Here is a 14,699-nt window from a genome sequence, read left to right as displayed (position 1 = left end):
TATGCTCATATATTATTATGTAATGCCCAAACCGCATACTTCCATACTATATAGTAGGCGAAAAGCACTACTTCTCGTACTCTTTGCTTACTATATAGTATGGAAGTAGGCGATTCAATACGTAGAACATACCTGAGTTTATGTTTTTTCGCACTTGAGCAGACATTTAACAAAGAATTAAGGCAGTTCAAACTTCAGCTGGCTGGCAGGAGCTGCCACTGGCGGGTCATGTGATGTGATCTGCAGTGGCTGAGTGGCAGCTGCAAGTGGGAGGGATGTTATTCATTCAGTGTGTTTAATGTCTATGCTTGTTAGCTATTTACTTTATTTTAACACTATTTTTGGATGCATTCATAACTGGTGAGAAACGCAGTGTACAGCTAGCAGCAGAGTGACGGCGCTCTTAATTTAGTGCTTTTCTTTTCTGTTCAAAAGATTTTTTTGCAGATATTTTGCTTTGTCATATGGATCTCTTTCATTTGTCATCAACATTTGGCTGAGAGTAATCGTTTTTAAAGCAGTCAAATGGCTATTAAGGCTTGAAGTGGAAGTTTTGTGCACCCGCCTGCTCCCGCTTACATTATAAACGACATATTTTCCACAGGCAGCTCAGCCAGCCACTGTTGTGGGTGTACTTTGACGTGCACATGCAAAAATAATTATATATTATATATATATATATATATATATAAGACCGAATATTAGATAATCTGATCTGTGACATCATTGGAGATATGCTATGAACTGTATGCCCATATGTGGACCTTTTCTAAGTTTTTCTATACTGTAGCTTAACGCTGGAGAACCCTTTTATTAGCAGCAATTAACATTGGCCAAATTTGACCCGGGGGTTTCTCCAAGGTTAACTAATAAAAATGTTTAAACTTAATGACGTAGTTTAATGATCTCTACATGGCTAATATTAGAATATACTCTGTTAGAGAATATTTAGCTATGACCTACAGAGAAAGATACAAAAATGTAAATGCAAAAGATTCTCAAAAAAAAGGCAAATCAAAAAATATCATATTCAGAAACCAAACAGGTATTACTAGCAAAGAAAGAAAAAAATGCGACTTTGATAGTCATCGGTCTCTCTGAGATAGACACTTTTAGAAATATCTAAATAGAATCACCCATCACCGTGGAGATGTTGTGTTTGACCAATCGTATGAAGTTTAAGTGTTTTGCCTCTTAAATATGATGTAGGCTATAGGTTACCGTTTGTGATGTCATTACATTGGTCAAATCTTCAAAATAAAAGGATGGACACACAACTCACATAATTAGACTCTCTAAATTTAAGAGTTTTACAAGGAGTTTTTTTTTTTAGTTTTTTAATGCTAATAAAAATTCAATTCAATTTTTAGTTTATTTAATTGTTCCAAAGCAGCTTTACAGAAACATCAAAGTAGCAAAGTATTGTAGGTAAAATGTTTTATTTGTGTATAGTTTTTTCACATATTAGTAAAAACACTGATTAAATCAGTTTTACAGGAACACAGCGGGGTGGTTTCCCAGACAGGGATTAGCTTGAGCCAGGACTAGATCTTAGTTTAATTAGGACAAACATGCCCTACTAAAAACATTTCTTGTGCACATTTTGAGGCAACACAAAAGACACTGATGTATTTTAAGATATGTCAGTACAAGATGCTTTGAGTTTGAACAGCTTTACATTTATTTTAGTCTAGTACTAGTCTAATCCCTGTCCGGAAAACCATCTGTGTGTGTAACATTTATATACTTGGCAGACACTTTTATCCAAAAGGCTTAACACTTCCAAGTAAAAAAAGTATAAGTGTCAAAAAGTAGGTTTAAAAATACAATTAGCATATTTTTCAGATGGTCATGTGATATAAGCAATTACCCCAAAGAAGTCCCTATAATAACCATCGCTCACCTCTGTCCCATGACAGTTTTTGGCAGGATCCCTCCTCCACCCTATCATTTCACTCTCAGCTGCATCTAAATGATAAACTGACTGCATTTATATAGCGCTTTTAACAGGCTTATGGCCATCCAAAGCGCTTTACAAGTTTTGCCTCACATTCACATTCACGCAATCATTCATACACCGACGACGGTGTCAACCTTGCCAGCTCGTCGGGAGCAGCTGGGGTTAGGTGTCTTGCTCAAGGACACCTCGACACTTGGTCAGGAATCGTCGGAGATTAAACCACCAATTTTCCGGTTTGTAGATAACCTATATTAACCACTGAGCCACCGCCGCCCCTTCCCAGCTAAAGAGCAGGGAGTACTTGGGCAAAAAAAATCTGAATTTGGAGCCCTCCCCTTGGACTGCAGGCTAAATATGCTTTATCTCATCCCCTATAGATTACATGTTAATGCAAACTTGTGAATTTATTTTTAAAAGTGTCTACTGTTAAAGCACATCTAATCTCTTCTGAAAGCTGATTCCAAAATGTGGCACCTTTTTTGAGTGAACCCTTGGTATTTCTAACTGACCTGATCATAATGATCTGAGTAATCTGTTAGATTTATATTCATTTAGCATATCTGTAATATATGTCCATAAGTGATTTATAAATGAGTAATAATACTTTGTTCTGTATGAGCTGTAGCTGTCTTAAGTTTTTTTTGAGCATCCCAGTAAGTAGACTGTTACAATAATCCTCCCTGCTAGTGATGAAAGCATGAACAAACATCTGTCTTGAGACAAATCATCCAATTCCTGAGACAGTAGTAAGCTGATTCGCTTATCGCTTTCCTCACCATTCCCATGGATCTCAGTGTTATGATGACACAAATCGCTACAGGGCAGGTTCCCATCAGGAGGAGGCACCTCAGGCCTAGAGGTTTTTTTACCCCTTATCTTCCATATAAATGTAATACAGAGAATTAAACACAACATGAAAACAACAAGGGCAGGAGTTAATATCATCCATAAATGTGTTTCTCGTGCTTGGTTTCCATTTTCTTCTGTTGGTTGTTCTCCCGTCTGTACTGTTGACTCTACAACAACAACAAAAAAAGTAGAGAAAAACATCACTGGCATGTAATAAAGCAAAGTGTGTAGCAGAATTATAATGTGAAATACAGTTAACCTTCATAAGTATTAGGACGCTATTGCTCTGTTTGCTGTGGATACAAGAAATTTGTAAGATAAATATGAATTGATTTTGTTTCAACACATATATGTTTTACCATAAAGAACAAGGACTGTTCTTCCTGAAATACGTGTGCTGTCACCAAATGCAATGATTCATACTGTAAACACAATGGATTAAACTGATACTCACACTTTCGTGTGAACAATTAATCAGTTTAGCACATAACAGACGACAATTGTCTCATAATGCTCACAATATATAGAAGTATTAAAATACAAACATGTTGTTCCATTGCGTTACTAAATTGTGTATGTTGAAACAGGTGAAAAATAAAACGTGACATTCTGCACTTTTGTTTCAGTTTCATCTTTTAGGGGTGGTTTCCCAGACAGGGCTTAAGCCTAACTTAAATGTTAGTGTTGTCTTGATAAAAACAGCTTGCTCTGACATATCTTGTATAAAAGTAAAGGGTATCCCGCACACTATTAACTTGCAAAAGATGAAAATATGTATATGCATGAGGAAGATCTTGTGATCGAAATGTCGTAATAAATATTTTCATCTTTTGTAACAAGTTGTTGATGCTTTTAAAAATGACTTAAATATAATGCCTAGTCCTGGCTTAAGATAATCCCTGTCCGAGAAACTACCTCTTAATGTTTAAACATTTTTTGACTTTACAACAAACGTAGGAATTTTGCCTTTATTTTCCCAATACGTAAAGAGGGGACTGAATACGTAACAAAGTTAACACTTTCACACAGTATCTTTCAATATACACTAGTCAACATTTGAAGTGGATCAAAACCTTTAATAAAAAAATTACATAAACCAATGACTAATACCTGTCATGGGCTTGCCAGACCTTGGTACTAAATTCAGGTCAGAGTACATTTGGCAAGACCATGACAGTACTACACTGTAAAAAAATCCGTAGAAATTGCAGCTGAGTTGCCGGTAATTTACCGTAGATTTAAATTTATGTTATTTACTGGCAACATTTTGTTCAAAGTTAAATGAACATTAAACATTTACAAGTCTTTGTCTTTACAGAGTAAAACTTAAAAACAGCATCAAGCAAAACATTCTGGGAAACAAAATCTGAAGCAAAAAACAGAAAAAGGTTGATGATGATTTCTGTTCCCAGAATGCTTTGCATGAGGCTGTTATGGTATAGTTTTATTCTGTAAAGATAAAGACTTGTTAATATTTAAAATGTATTTAACTTTGAACAAACTCTTGCCAGTAAATAACATAAATGTAAATCTACGGTAAATTACCGGCAACCCAGCTGCAATAACATTGAAATTTTTACGGACTTTTTTTACAGTGTATGTTCTGTGTGGGGACACGTGGAGTCATATTGTGTGTGTGGCTTCCACGTGTTTCCAGTGTCTTGTTGCTGTCATGGTCTTGCCAGACCTTTGTGTGAGATTTAGGTCTGATTTCAGAGGGCAAGATCATGGCAGCATTGTGTTTTGTGTGGGGACACGTGTAGTCACATCATGTGTTGGTGTCACGTGTTCCCAGTGTCTTGTCACTTTTACCCTACTCCCTTATGTACTCTTGTCTTGAGTAATTAATTATGTTCACCTGTTCCCCATTTGTGTTGTGTCTTTATAATGCCCTCTTGTTCTCTGTCGTGTGCTCGTTCGTTCGTCTTAGATTCAGGCTGTTTCTCAATTCCAAGAACGCAAAGAACGGACTTGCGTCCTCGTGGAGATCAGTCTTGCCAGGCGACCTTGGAAGAACGAACTCGGAAGTTTTGCCGCAATGACTTCTGGGGCGTTAAGCGATTTCAGCAAGTCTGCACTCGATGCATCCTCGATATCAAGAACACATCCGGGTATTTTCATGCGTCCTCTGTCCTTGCGTTCTTGAGAATTGGAATGAACTTCGACCGTTAATGATGACGTAGAGCGAGGACACGAGGACGCAAGATCGCTGAAGAACGCATATTGAGAAACAGCCTCAGTGTGTTATTCATGTCCTTCGTGTTTACTGAATCGTATCATCTGAGTTCGTGTTATTTTGTTCAAGTGTTTGTTTCCCGGTTTAGTGTTCACATCATCATTGTTTTTCACCTGTTTTACCCCCTCGTGGGTTTTTGTGTTTGTTTAAATAAACCTTCAGTTTATTTTACAGTGTTTGCGTTTGGGTTCTCTCTCCGTTATTTGTACCGTGACAATACCTGTTCTTATAGGACAAGTTTGATAAACGTTTTTGATCCACTTCAAATGTTGACTAGTATATATTAATTTTACAGCACTTTTAAGAATGTCTTGATTTTAACGTAGTAAGGATATGAACTATAACTCAAATATGTATTTAACTTTACTTGACTTGATTTATTGATAACAGATAATAAACATTATAAAGAGAGCAAGGAAAGAGGATATAATTTCACTTAATACTTTGTCTCCTCCGTCCTTTCGTCTTTGCAAGGAAAGGAAGCAAGGATGCACAAATAAGAATTGAGAAGCACCCAAGAACTCTTATCAATCATGTTAAGTGATGGGAGAAACAAAGCTTTTCGAAGCTTCAAATCAATTGAACCAATTGCTTCATAAATTGATTCAGTTTTTCAAAGCGTTTGACCATACACGATGGCGACACCTGCTGGTCAAAATAGTGTAAAAGCAGCAAAATCTGTCCAAACATTGTACACTTTTTCCAAAATAATAGCAAGATTGTTCTAAAAATATGTTTTAAGAAAAATTAATTATTTAATTTAATTTAGACATAATTAAAATTGTTAGTGTGTGTTTTTAGTTTTATTTATGCACTGTAAAAAATACTTTGCTGCCTTAAAATGTTTTGTTAAATCAACTTAGATTTACAAGTCATGTCAACAGAGATGAGTTGTTACAACTTATAAAATATAGTTGAGAAAAGTCAACTTAATTTTATAAGTTATAACAACTCATCTGTAGTTATAACAAGTCATCTCTAGTCAAGATAAATAAAAGTAAGTTAAAATGACTTGTAAATCCGAGTTGATTCAACAAAAAAGTATTTTTTTACAGTGTGGCAAACAAATCATTAAAACGAACTCCCTTTTTAATTATGCACATTAAATTTGTCTATAAACAAAAACTAGATGCAATGGTAGTGTTATTAGTTAGAAGGATGAATGTTTTATGAACTTTTATAATAAAACTGACCCGAGTTCACCTACACTGGTCATTTATGATCAACTCCCCCTAGTGGTGAATCGTTGGATTTTCTAAACGTTTCGAAACAGTTATGACGTAATGACGCCTCGTTTGCTAAAATCACGTGACTTTGGCCAGTTTGAAACAAGCTCATTGAAAGATTTTAAGTTTGGAAAAAGTTTTGTAAAACATGTCACTTCCTGTTGCCAGCTGGTGGCACTATAACCATAAGTGACTATTGACTATAAGTGAACATGTGTTCACTCCAGGAACCTTATCAATCATGTGAAGTTTGGGACAGATTGGACATTGTATGCCTGAGTTCTAGTAGCCCATTTCATAGCGAAACGTAAAAATCTGACTAGCCGGAACAGACACGTAGAATCAAATCTTTCACAATTTAGCATCACAAAGGCCTTAAGATGAGACTCTGCAAATAAAATGATTATCGATGAAAACTGTAGGAGGGTTCGTTAAAGAATGATGCCTGGAAATGACAGAAACTGTGCCAAAATAACAGAAATAACTCAGAATAGCTGACTTCCTGTTTGATTTACAGCTTTGGTCCAAGAGACTTTTTTGTAGGTCTTGCAATAAAACAGTGTACCAAATTTCATACATGTATGTCAATCACAGTCTGAGTGCTGCTTCGTTGAAAATGTGAAGGTGGCCCTATAGAGACATTTTCCCATGTCTAATTCCAAAGCCTACACCACATGTAAACACTCTTGACATCTGTGGAAAGTTTCATGAGTTTTCGAGCATGTTTAGGTCCTCTAAAGTCCCACTGAATATAATAATAATAATAATAATAATAATAACTCCTTGAATAACAATAGGCGCATGTCAAAAAAGGTTTGAGAGCCACTGCTTTATAGCTAAACTTAATATTTTAACCTTTATTTACTGCATTCAAAAATCTTTCTTAATGTCATGTATATCAGTTTCACCACTACACACCTTTGATGATCAGCTGTGTGATCACTTCTTCAGATGAATGTAGGATGAAGCACTGGTAATTTCCTCCATCAGTGTGTGTAAGATTGTTGAGTTTGAGCGAGAAGTTTCCTTTTTCATACTCAGTAGGGAAAGTTTCCACTCTGTTAGTGTAGGTGAAGTCCTGGTCTTGTAGGGAAAATTTGCCATTTATTATGTCATAGACAGCCACGCTGTCATTGTGTCTCCAAAACACAATAATATCAGACAGTTTGTGTTCAATGTCACTGGTAGCACACGGCAAGACAGCCGAACCTCCAGTAACACTCACAGCAACATTCACATCCTGCAGGGAGACTGAAATGAGAGAAGTCATTCAGAAAACTCCTATACAAACACATACTTTGTTAGTTTTAAATGTGGCACAAATGTAACTCTCAAAATTATTATATTTTTTAAAGTGCTTACCTTTGTTCATCAGCAGTGCAAATACACAGATAATGAAGTAACTATTGAAAACATAAGGACAAGTTTGTGTAAGTTCCTGTAGCTCATGATGGTGCTAGCAAATATCAATGCTATATAAGTTTATGTTCAGGCAACTGTAATCGCAGACATACATAGACAACACAATGGACATCAAAGGTGCCACCATATTAGTCCTGCCAAGATCTTGTTATTAACACATAAGTGAACAGGAAGGCTGAACATTTACACTTACAGTTCTCAACCAATTTTAATGATTTATAATTTACGTGGAGTACAAAAATAGTATGTCTCTACTTATAATCTCAATGATAAGATTTAAAAAAAGTCTATTTTTGATTTTGCTTATTTTTATGCTTAATTCAATTGTACATACTTCCCTGATGTATCCCTAACTATTATTCTTTATGATAATTACTAATTTAAATAAGTCTAACTACCAAGGCTTAAAATAACTAGAGACATAATGTTTTTTATGTAGTTATTTTGTGCAGAGAAAGTAAAGTTTACTCATTCATTTGCATGTTTTTATAGCAGGGGTTTTCAAACTGTGGGGTCAGGACCTAACAGTGGGATAAGGTGGGTTACGCAAAGTCACTCACTTGGCTGTCCTATTAATGACATTAAATGAGAATGGTTTTGATATCAGGTATTTTGGAATTGCAATTAAATATACATTGAAAATAACTGCTGTCTTCTAAAAGAGAACAAATTTCTTTTAGTATTCCTTAATGCATTTTCCTGCATATTTCTATTAAACATATTTTGGTCGATCCTGAGATAAATTATACCTGCCTTAAGTGGGTCGCAGAAAGAAAAGTTTGAGAACCTCTGGTATAGGGTATTCTTCCCAGGAGTCATATGGTGGCATTTTTTGACGAACCAAACAGCAACTGATTAAAGCGTGGCCTATTTATCTATGACTTTAATAGCAGCAAACCTACAAGCAACTTAAAAAGCAAAAGCAAACGTACTAGGAAACAGATTTACCGGTAAGTACAAATTCATATCGATAATAACTAAATCACAGTATGAGTCTGGGAAACAATGTCATTGATCAGTGCATTCTGGGTAGTTGGTGTAATGTTTTTGGACACAAATGTAATGAAATGGAAAAAGAAATGGAAGTGAATGAGGCTCATAAATGGTTTGTTTACAAACATTCCTCAAAATAGCTTCCTTCATCAAAGCAATGTATACAGGTTTGTAACAACATGAGATTGAGTTTGGGGTGAACTATCCCTTTAACACACCATTACTGCCACCTGTTACTTTTAACACACATACAAAGGTTTTTTATGTTTATCTTTCAGACTTCCCTACCTGTACCTGTGAAGAGCTGTTTTTAACAAGTTTTTTCCAGTTTTTCAAGTTTTTACAATTTTTTTAAAATGACCTTAAATTATTTGTGTATGAATAATAATGAACTGAATTTGTTTAAATATGTCTATAGACTATGTTCTTTTTGCACAAAATCTATTTGGTAATTATATGGTACTTTATCTTATATTTGCCATTCTATTGTTTAATTACAAAGCAGCAATTCAAAATATGGTAATTAAATTGTAAGATTACACTACGCTGCTGGAAACCCTGCTGTCAGCATTTTACCGTAAAATTACGGTACAGCTTACATTGGTTAACTGCTCTCATCAAATCCCCGTACACTTGAAAATCCACCTCGCGCTCGCGTCTCCACCCCATCGCACACCAACCCGCCCCTCTCCTGCATGCGACATGAAATTTGTGTCAGTGTATGTTAGCTAGTGAAGCAGCAACATCTCACTAATGGAAAAAAACCTAACCGACAGCACCAAGCTTCTTGTCCCTACAGTAAAGGTTGGAAGAAAAAGTAAGTCTGTAGAGGAAAGAGCAGAGGTAAAAAGTGTGAAAAACGCTGGACTCTAAATAAAATCAATATAGGGTCCGCCATTGACCGTTGGAGGAAGATTTGGGGCTGAAAACTGACGCCGACATGGCGGACTATTTGTTGAACAGGTACGCATCTATTTATACTTTTATTGTGTGAGGTGTTACATAAATATCTGACAACATGCTGCCGGTCGGCATTGGAATGTTAGCCGTTTAGCATCGCGTATCACGGGTCAATGTAATTATATTTACAAAGATTGTGTGAGGTGTTACATAAATATCTTTTTATCAGTCTGACAACATCATGCTCATGCTGCCGGTCGGCATTGGAATGTTACCCGTTTAGCATCGCGTATCACAGGTGTCATGACTCTAGTTTAATTGATTGCTATTTTGGTTTCTCTGTGTTTTGTGTTTTGTTTGGACAGTTCCACACGTGCGCGCCTCCCACCTGGTGATCTCATTATCGCTGACTTTCCTCACCGACGTCACACACCTGAATTCTATTATTTGCCCAATCCGGTTTGATTTAAATTCCCCTCGTTTCCTCTGTTCTTTGCAAGTTCGTTTTACATGTTCATGCCCGCTAGCTTTGCTAGTTCTAGTCTTGTCGTGTTATCTGTGTTTTTGCTAATTATCGTGTGTGCCTTCTGCTGTCCTTGCCCCTTCAGATTTCCCAGTTCTGCCATCTGCCAACCTGTGAATTAGAGACTCTACATCGCTGTTTGATTGTTGGTTTATCTCAAGTCTCAGTCCACCTGCTCGACTGCTGTGGCACAGCCAAGTTAGACCTCGCCATTGTGGGATTATATCTACGCGCTGTCCAGTACTGTAGGCGCTGTCCAGCGACTGTCCTGCTGAAATTTTACATTAACTTTGTTCCCTCTCTCTGCCGCAGCTCTGGACTGTTTGCTGTTATTGAGCTGTCGAGCGAGTCCTTAGAGGATTGGTTGCCGTGGTCCAGCGCGTCTGGTTAAATCTCCATGGCGTTTAATTTACAGACTGCCTCCACTGTCCTAGTGGCTTCCGTGACACGGCACTCACGGGAGCGGTCTACGTACCCTACCCCGTATCGGGGCCCCCATACCTTTATCCCATGCCTTCATTGCCGGGGAACACAACTGGTGGCTGAGAGACATTTTGTGGCTGCGAGACATTTACCCATTGTGATTTATTAATAAACATCTCTGCTTTGGGATCCCTGTGTTCTGTCTTCCTTAACAACGGGTCAAAGTAATTATATTTACAAAATCATTTCTTGAAGCTCAGGAGGGGAAACGTATGCCAAATGTTGTTGTGAAAGTAAATAATGTCAATTACAATCATAATTGTAATTGTTCATTCCTTCAAGGCTTTATGTGTTTACTGCGCGGTAAATCTCTGTTCTGATGTTTACTACCGGTGATCACAGCTTGACTGAGTGACGTTGTTCAGGTCGTTTCCCGGTGAGAGGGATCAGGTAGCACAGAGGGGCGGGATGAGTTTTTTAAAACTTACTAACCGTCTCAGGCTTTCTCGACCGATTTTTAACATCGTAGACTACAGCTTTAACAGTTTTATTATTAAGTGGAGTTTCCAGAAAATAGTTTGATTTTAGGCTTTTATGGATTTTTTAATTATCTGAATAGCAGAGTTTCTATAGCATTGGTCATGGTTTTGGCATGCAATTTTTGAATAATGAATCAGTTAAATTACCTGAAAACCACACCACTCTGGGTGATGTAGAACAATAATCTGGTGGAGTTGGCAAAAAACAGTTTGATTGTAGGTTTTTATTAATTTTTAAAACTTGTCTGAATAGCAGTTATAATATAGCATTTGTCATGGTTTTGGAATGCAATTATTAAATAATAAAATAGTTAAAGAACCTCAAAATCACCAAACTGATACTCTGGGTGATGTATTCATTTTTAAAATGTGTCTGAATAGCAGTTATAACAAAGCATTGGTCATAGTTTTGGCATTTATTAAATAATAAAACAGTAAAACAATCTGGAAATCACCACAGAAGTACTCCGGGAGGTGATAAACAAGATTGTAGTGGAATTTGCAAAAAACACTTTGATTTTCTTTATGTTTCCATGCATTTTTTATTTGTCTGCGTGAGGTTCATATGCTAATATTAAACTCGATAAAAAGTATTGACAAAGATCCTTGTGAAATATGTATAGATGGTGTTTTCAACCATTTATGCAAATTTTCAAAGAACAATAAATGCATTCCTTGAGATGCTTTGCTGTTTCTCATCCTCTTAAAAGGAGCAAATGTTAAAATCCAGTCATCTATGTTCTTATAGCGCCGCATGAAGTCGCACGCATTTTTTTTTGTAAAAAGCCATGTAGACGCGGAACACTATTTAAAGCAGGGATGGTGTGACCGTGCTTTTCAGAAGCACAGATGCTGTTTTTTTACAGTCTAGGGTTTGGAACTGTAGAACGTTACATGAATCACGGGACCGAGCGGCGAGATCAAAGCGTGTCGTAGCTCTGATTTTATACGACTCTAACTCCAGCTAAATCAGCACAAAACCAGCACCAGCATCAGCACCAGCTAAACCAGCACTAGCACCAGCATTCCAAGCTGGTCACACCAGCATCCCATGCTGGTCATACCATCAAGTCCATCATATGTTGGGTTTTGGTGCTGGTATGCTGGTGACCATTAGCTAAGCCAGCATAATTCCCATGCTGGTCCATGCTGGTTTGATGCTGTTTTTTTTCAGCAGGATTAAAATGTCAGAAGTAAATAAACGAAGGACTGTATGTTATTATATTAAGTTCACGCAGATGAAGTCCCAGATTACAAGATTACAAGATAAAAAGATTACAGCAGCTCAGCTAAAAATGAAATTAGGCATAATACTTGGGCAAAAAAGGCTACAGTACGAACTTTACAAATGTTTGTCATGAATAAAAGAGAAATGCGTCAAGCCTGTATTCGAACTCAGATTGCAGACAGTACGTCTGCCCAAACCACTGTGCACAGCACTACCCACTAGAACAGCGATAATGATCAGTGGATACATAAGAAATGTAAAGGCAACTGTTCAGCTGTAATAGCACAGCCACAAAGGCTGATATTAGTCATATAAAGATATTTATATATCTAAAACGACTGCAAAGAAAAATAATACCGCTCACATAAATGCAAGAAATTACAAAAATCCACTCTGGGTCTCAAAATCCTCTCCTGACATAAATGTAACTTCCTACAAATGAATGCAACATCATCATCTACACTATCATCTATAAAAGTACATTACATTTTAGTCACTTAGATGGTCTGTAATCAAATTGGCTTTACTAGTCATTTCAATATACTGTCTACATTTTTTTGTTTGTTTAAATTTAAGTGTAATTTAAAAAATATAAAAAGCACTAAGGTAAAATGATTTGCACTGGCAATTTGATTATAAATTAAATACAGCTAAAAAATATTTTGCAATGTACATAATAAAAATGTGCGCAATAAAGCAACAGGATAAAACCTGCTCCTGACCAGGTTAGGTTCAGAGAGTTAAAGTTACCCCGGAAACAGACTCTGAGTATAAGTTACCTCTCCTTCTGAAACAGGCTTGACTTACCCCGCTGTCTCGGGTTTAACCTACCTCTCATTTTGAAACCGAAAACTCAGAGTTTCCCTCATTTCAGGGTTAACAAACTCAAACTTTCTGAAACGGGCCCCTGGAGTATTTCTATGTAAAAACAGATCTTATTCACAAAAAATACATAATTTTACAAATTCCCACAGGACAAAGAACTTCGACAAAGATAATGCAATATGAGACATATCTCCCTGTTATGCCTGGCTCACACTACCGGATTTTTAAATTCCTGGCAGATTATGAAATCTGGTTGCAGCACACACATAAGGAGAATCTTGTCAGATATTCTTCTCTCAAATCTTAAACATGCTCACACTACAGGATTTAAAAATCCTAGTGCATCACACACTACAGGATATTATTAGGATTATCTTGCCAGAGCAAGCAGTTCACGTCACCTCAGGAGAAGAGGTTATAAAGGAATGAAGATTATGACACATTTATTATGATTTCTTTTTAAATATTTACATTTGCTAGCAGCTTTCTATTTGAAACCTAGGTGATTTCTCCTCCTCAGCTCTTGTTTATGGCAACAATCATGATATGTTTTAAGGATGTGTTATGCAGGCAGTGTTTGAATGCATACTGTAGCTGTGTGCACAATCTAGCACCAACTCAAGTCTAATCCTCATGCAAGATTTATTTAAATTTAAATACATTTAAAAACATATTTTAAATATAATTGGCTAGCCTATATAACACTATAGACCTTTTGCGTGTTTGCAAACAGAGATGACGTTTTTTGTGGGCGGAGCTCAACTGGTGGCAGAAAGTGAATGCTTCTCAATAGCTCTGTGAAGTGTTTTAGCATTAAACTGTGATTTTTATGGATCAGGTGTTCTGTAGAAGTCTGTTTCCCTTATATTTCTCTTAAGTGTAATGTTTCTTATAACGTTTTCACCAAGTTACGTTTTTTTTTTAAATAAATTTAAAGTTTAAATGGCTTGGCTACTACAACCCCAAAACAGAAAAAGTTGGGACAAAGTAGAAATTGTGAGTAAAAAAGGAATGGAATAATTTACAAATCTCATAAACTTATATTTTATTCACAGTAGAATATAGATAACATATCAAATGTTGAAAGTAAGATATTTTGAAATGTCATGCCAAATATTGGCTCATTTTGGATTTCATGAGAGCTACACATTCCAAAAAAAGTTGGGACAGGTAGCAATAAGAGGCCAGAAAAGTTAAATGTGCATATAAGGAACAGCTGGAGGAGGATCAATGTTTAGGAATAGGAATGTTGTCCTATTCTTGTCTAATAGAGACTTCTAGTTGCTCAACTGTCTTAGGTCTTCTTTGTCGCATCTTCCGCTTTATGATGCACCAAATCTTTTCTTTGGGTGAAAGATCTGGACTGCAGGCTGGCCATTTCAGTTCTCAGATCCTTCTTCTACGCAGTCTTGATGTTATAATTGATGCAGTATGTGGTCTGGCATTGTCATGTTGGAAAATGCAAGGTCTTCCCTGAAAGAGACGACGTCTGAATGGGATCATATGTATCTAGAACTTGGATAAACCTTTCAGCATTGATGGTGCCTTTCCAGATGTGTAAGCTGCCCATGCCAC

The 14,699-nt window shown here is 36.6% G+C and overlaps 1 protein-coding gene across 2 annotated transcripts in view; it reads right to left on the bottom strand.

Moving 5' to 3' along the window:
• Positions 1-1,394: 1,394 nt before the first annotated feature.
• The window catches only part of LOC129454128 (uncharacterized), a 93,161-nt gene continuing 79,856 nt past the window's right edge, over positions 1,395-14,699 (bottom strand). For both annotated transcript variants that reach the window (XM_073865562.1, XM_073865561.1), the window contains exons 2-4: positions 7,634-7,674; positions 7,190-7,522; positions 1,395-2,976 (exon numbers count right to left, since the gene is read on the bottom strand). In XM_073865562.1, coding sequence (XP_073721663.1) covers positions 2,591-2,976; positions 7,190-7,522; positions 7,634-7,674 — 760 coding nt within the window. In that variant the 3' untranslated portion in view covers positions 1,395-2,590. The remainder of the gene's footprint in view (positions 2,977-7,189; positions 7,523-7,633; positions 7,675-14,699) is intronic.

The sequence above is a fragment of the Misgurnus anguillicaudatus genome, unplaced genomic scaffold, assembly GCF_027580225.2.
Source record: "Misgurnus anguillicaudatus unplaced genomic scaffold, ASM2758022v2 HiC_scaffold_32, whole genome shotgun sequence".
In the NCBI taxonomy this organism is placed as follows: domain Eukaryota; kingdom Metazoa; phylum Chordata; class Actinopteri; order Cypriniformes; family Cobitidae; genus Misgurnus; species Misgurnus anguillicaudatus.
The sequence above is the reverse complement of the archived record's forward strand: the minus strand, read 5'-3'. Positions and strand labels throughout refer to the sequence as shown.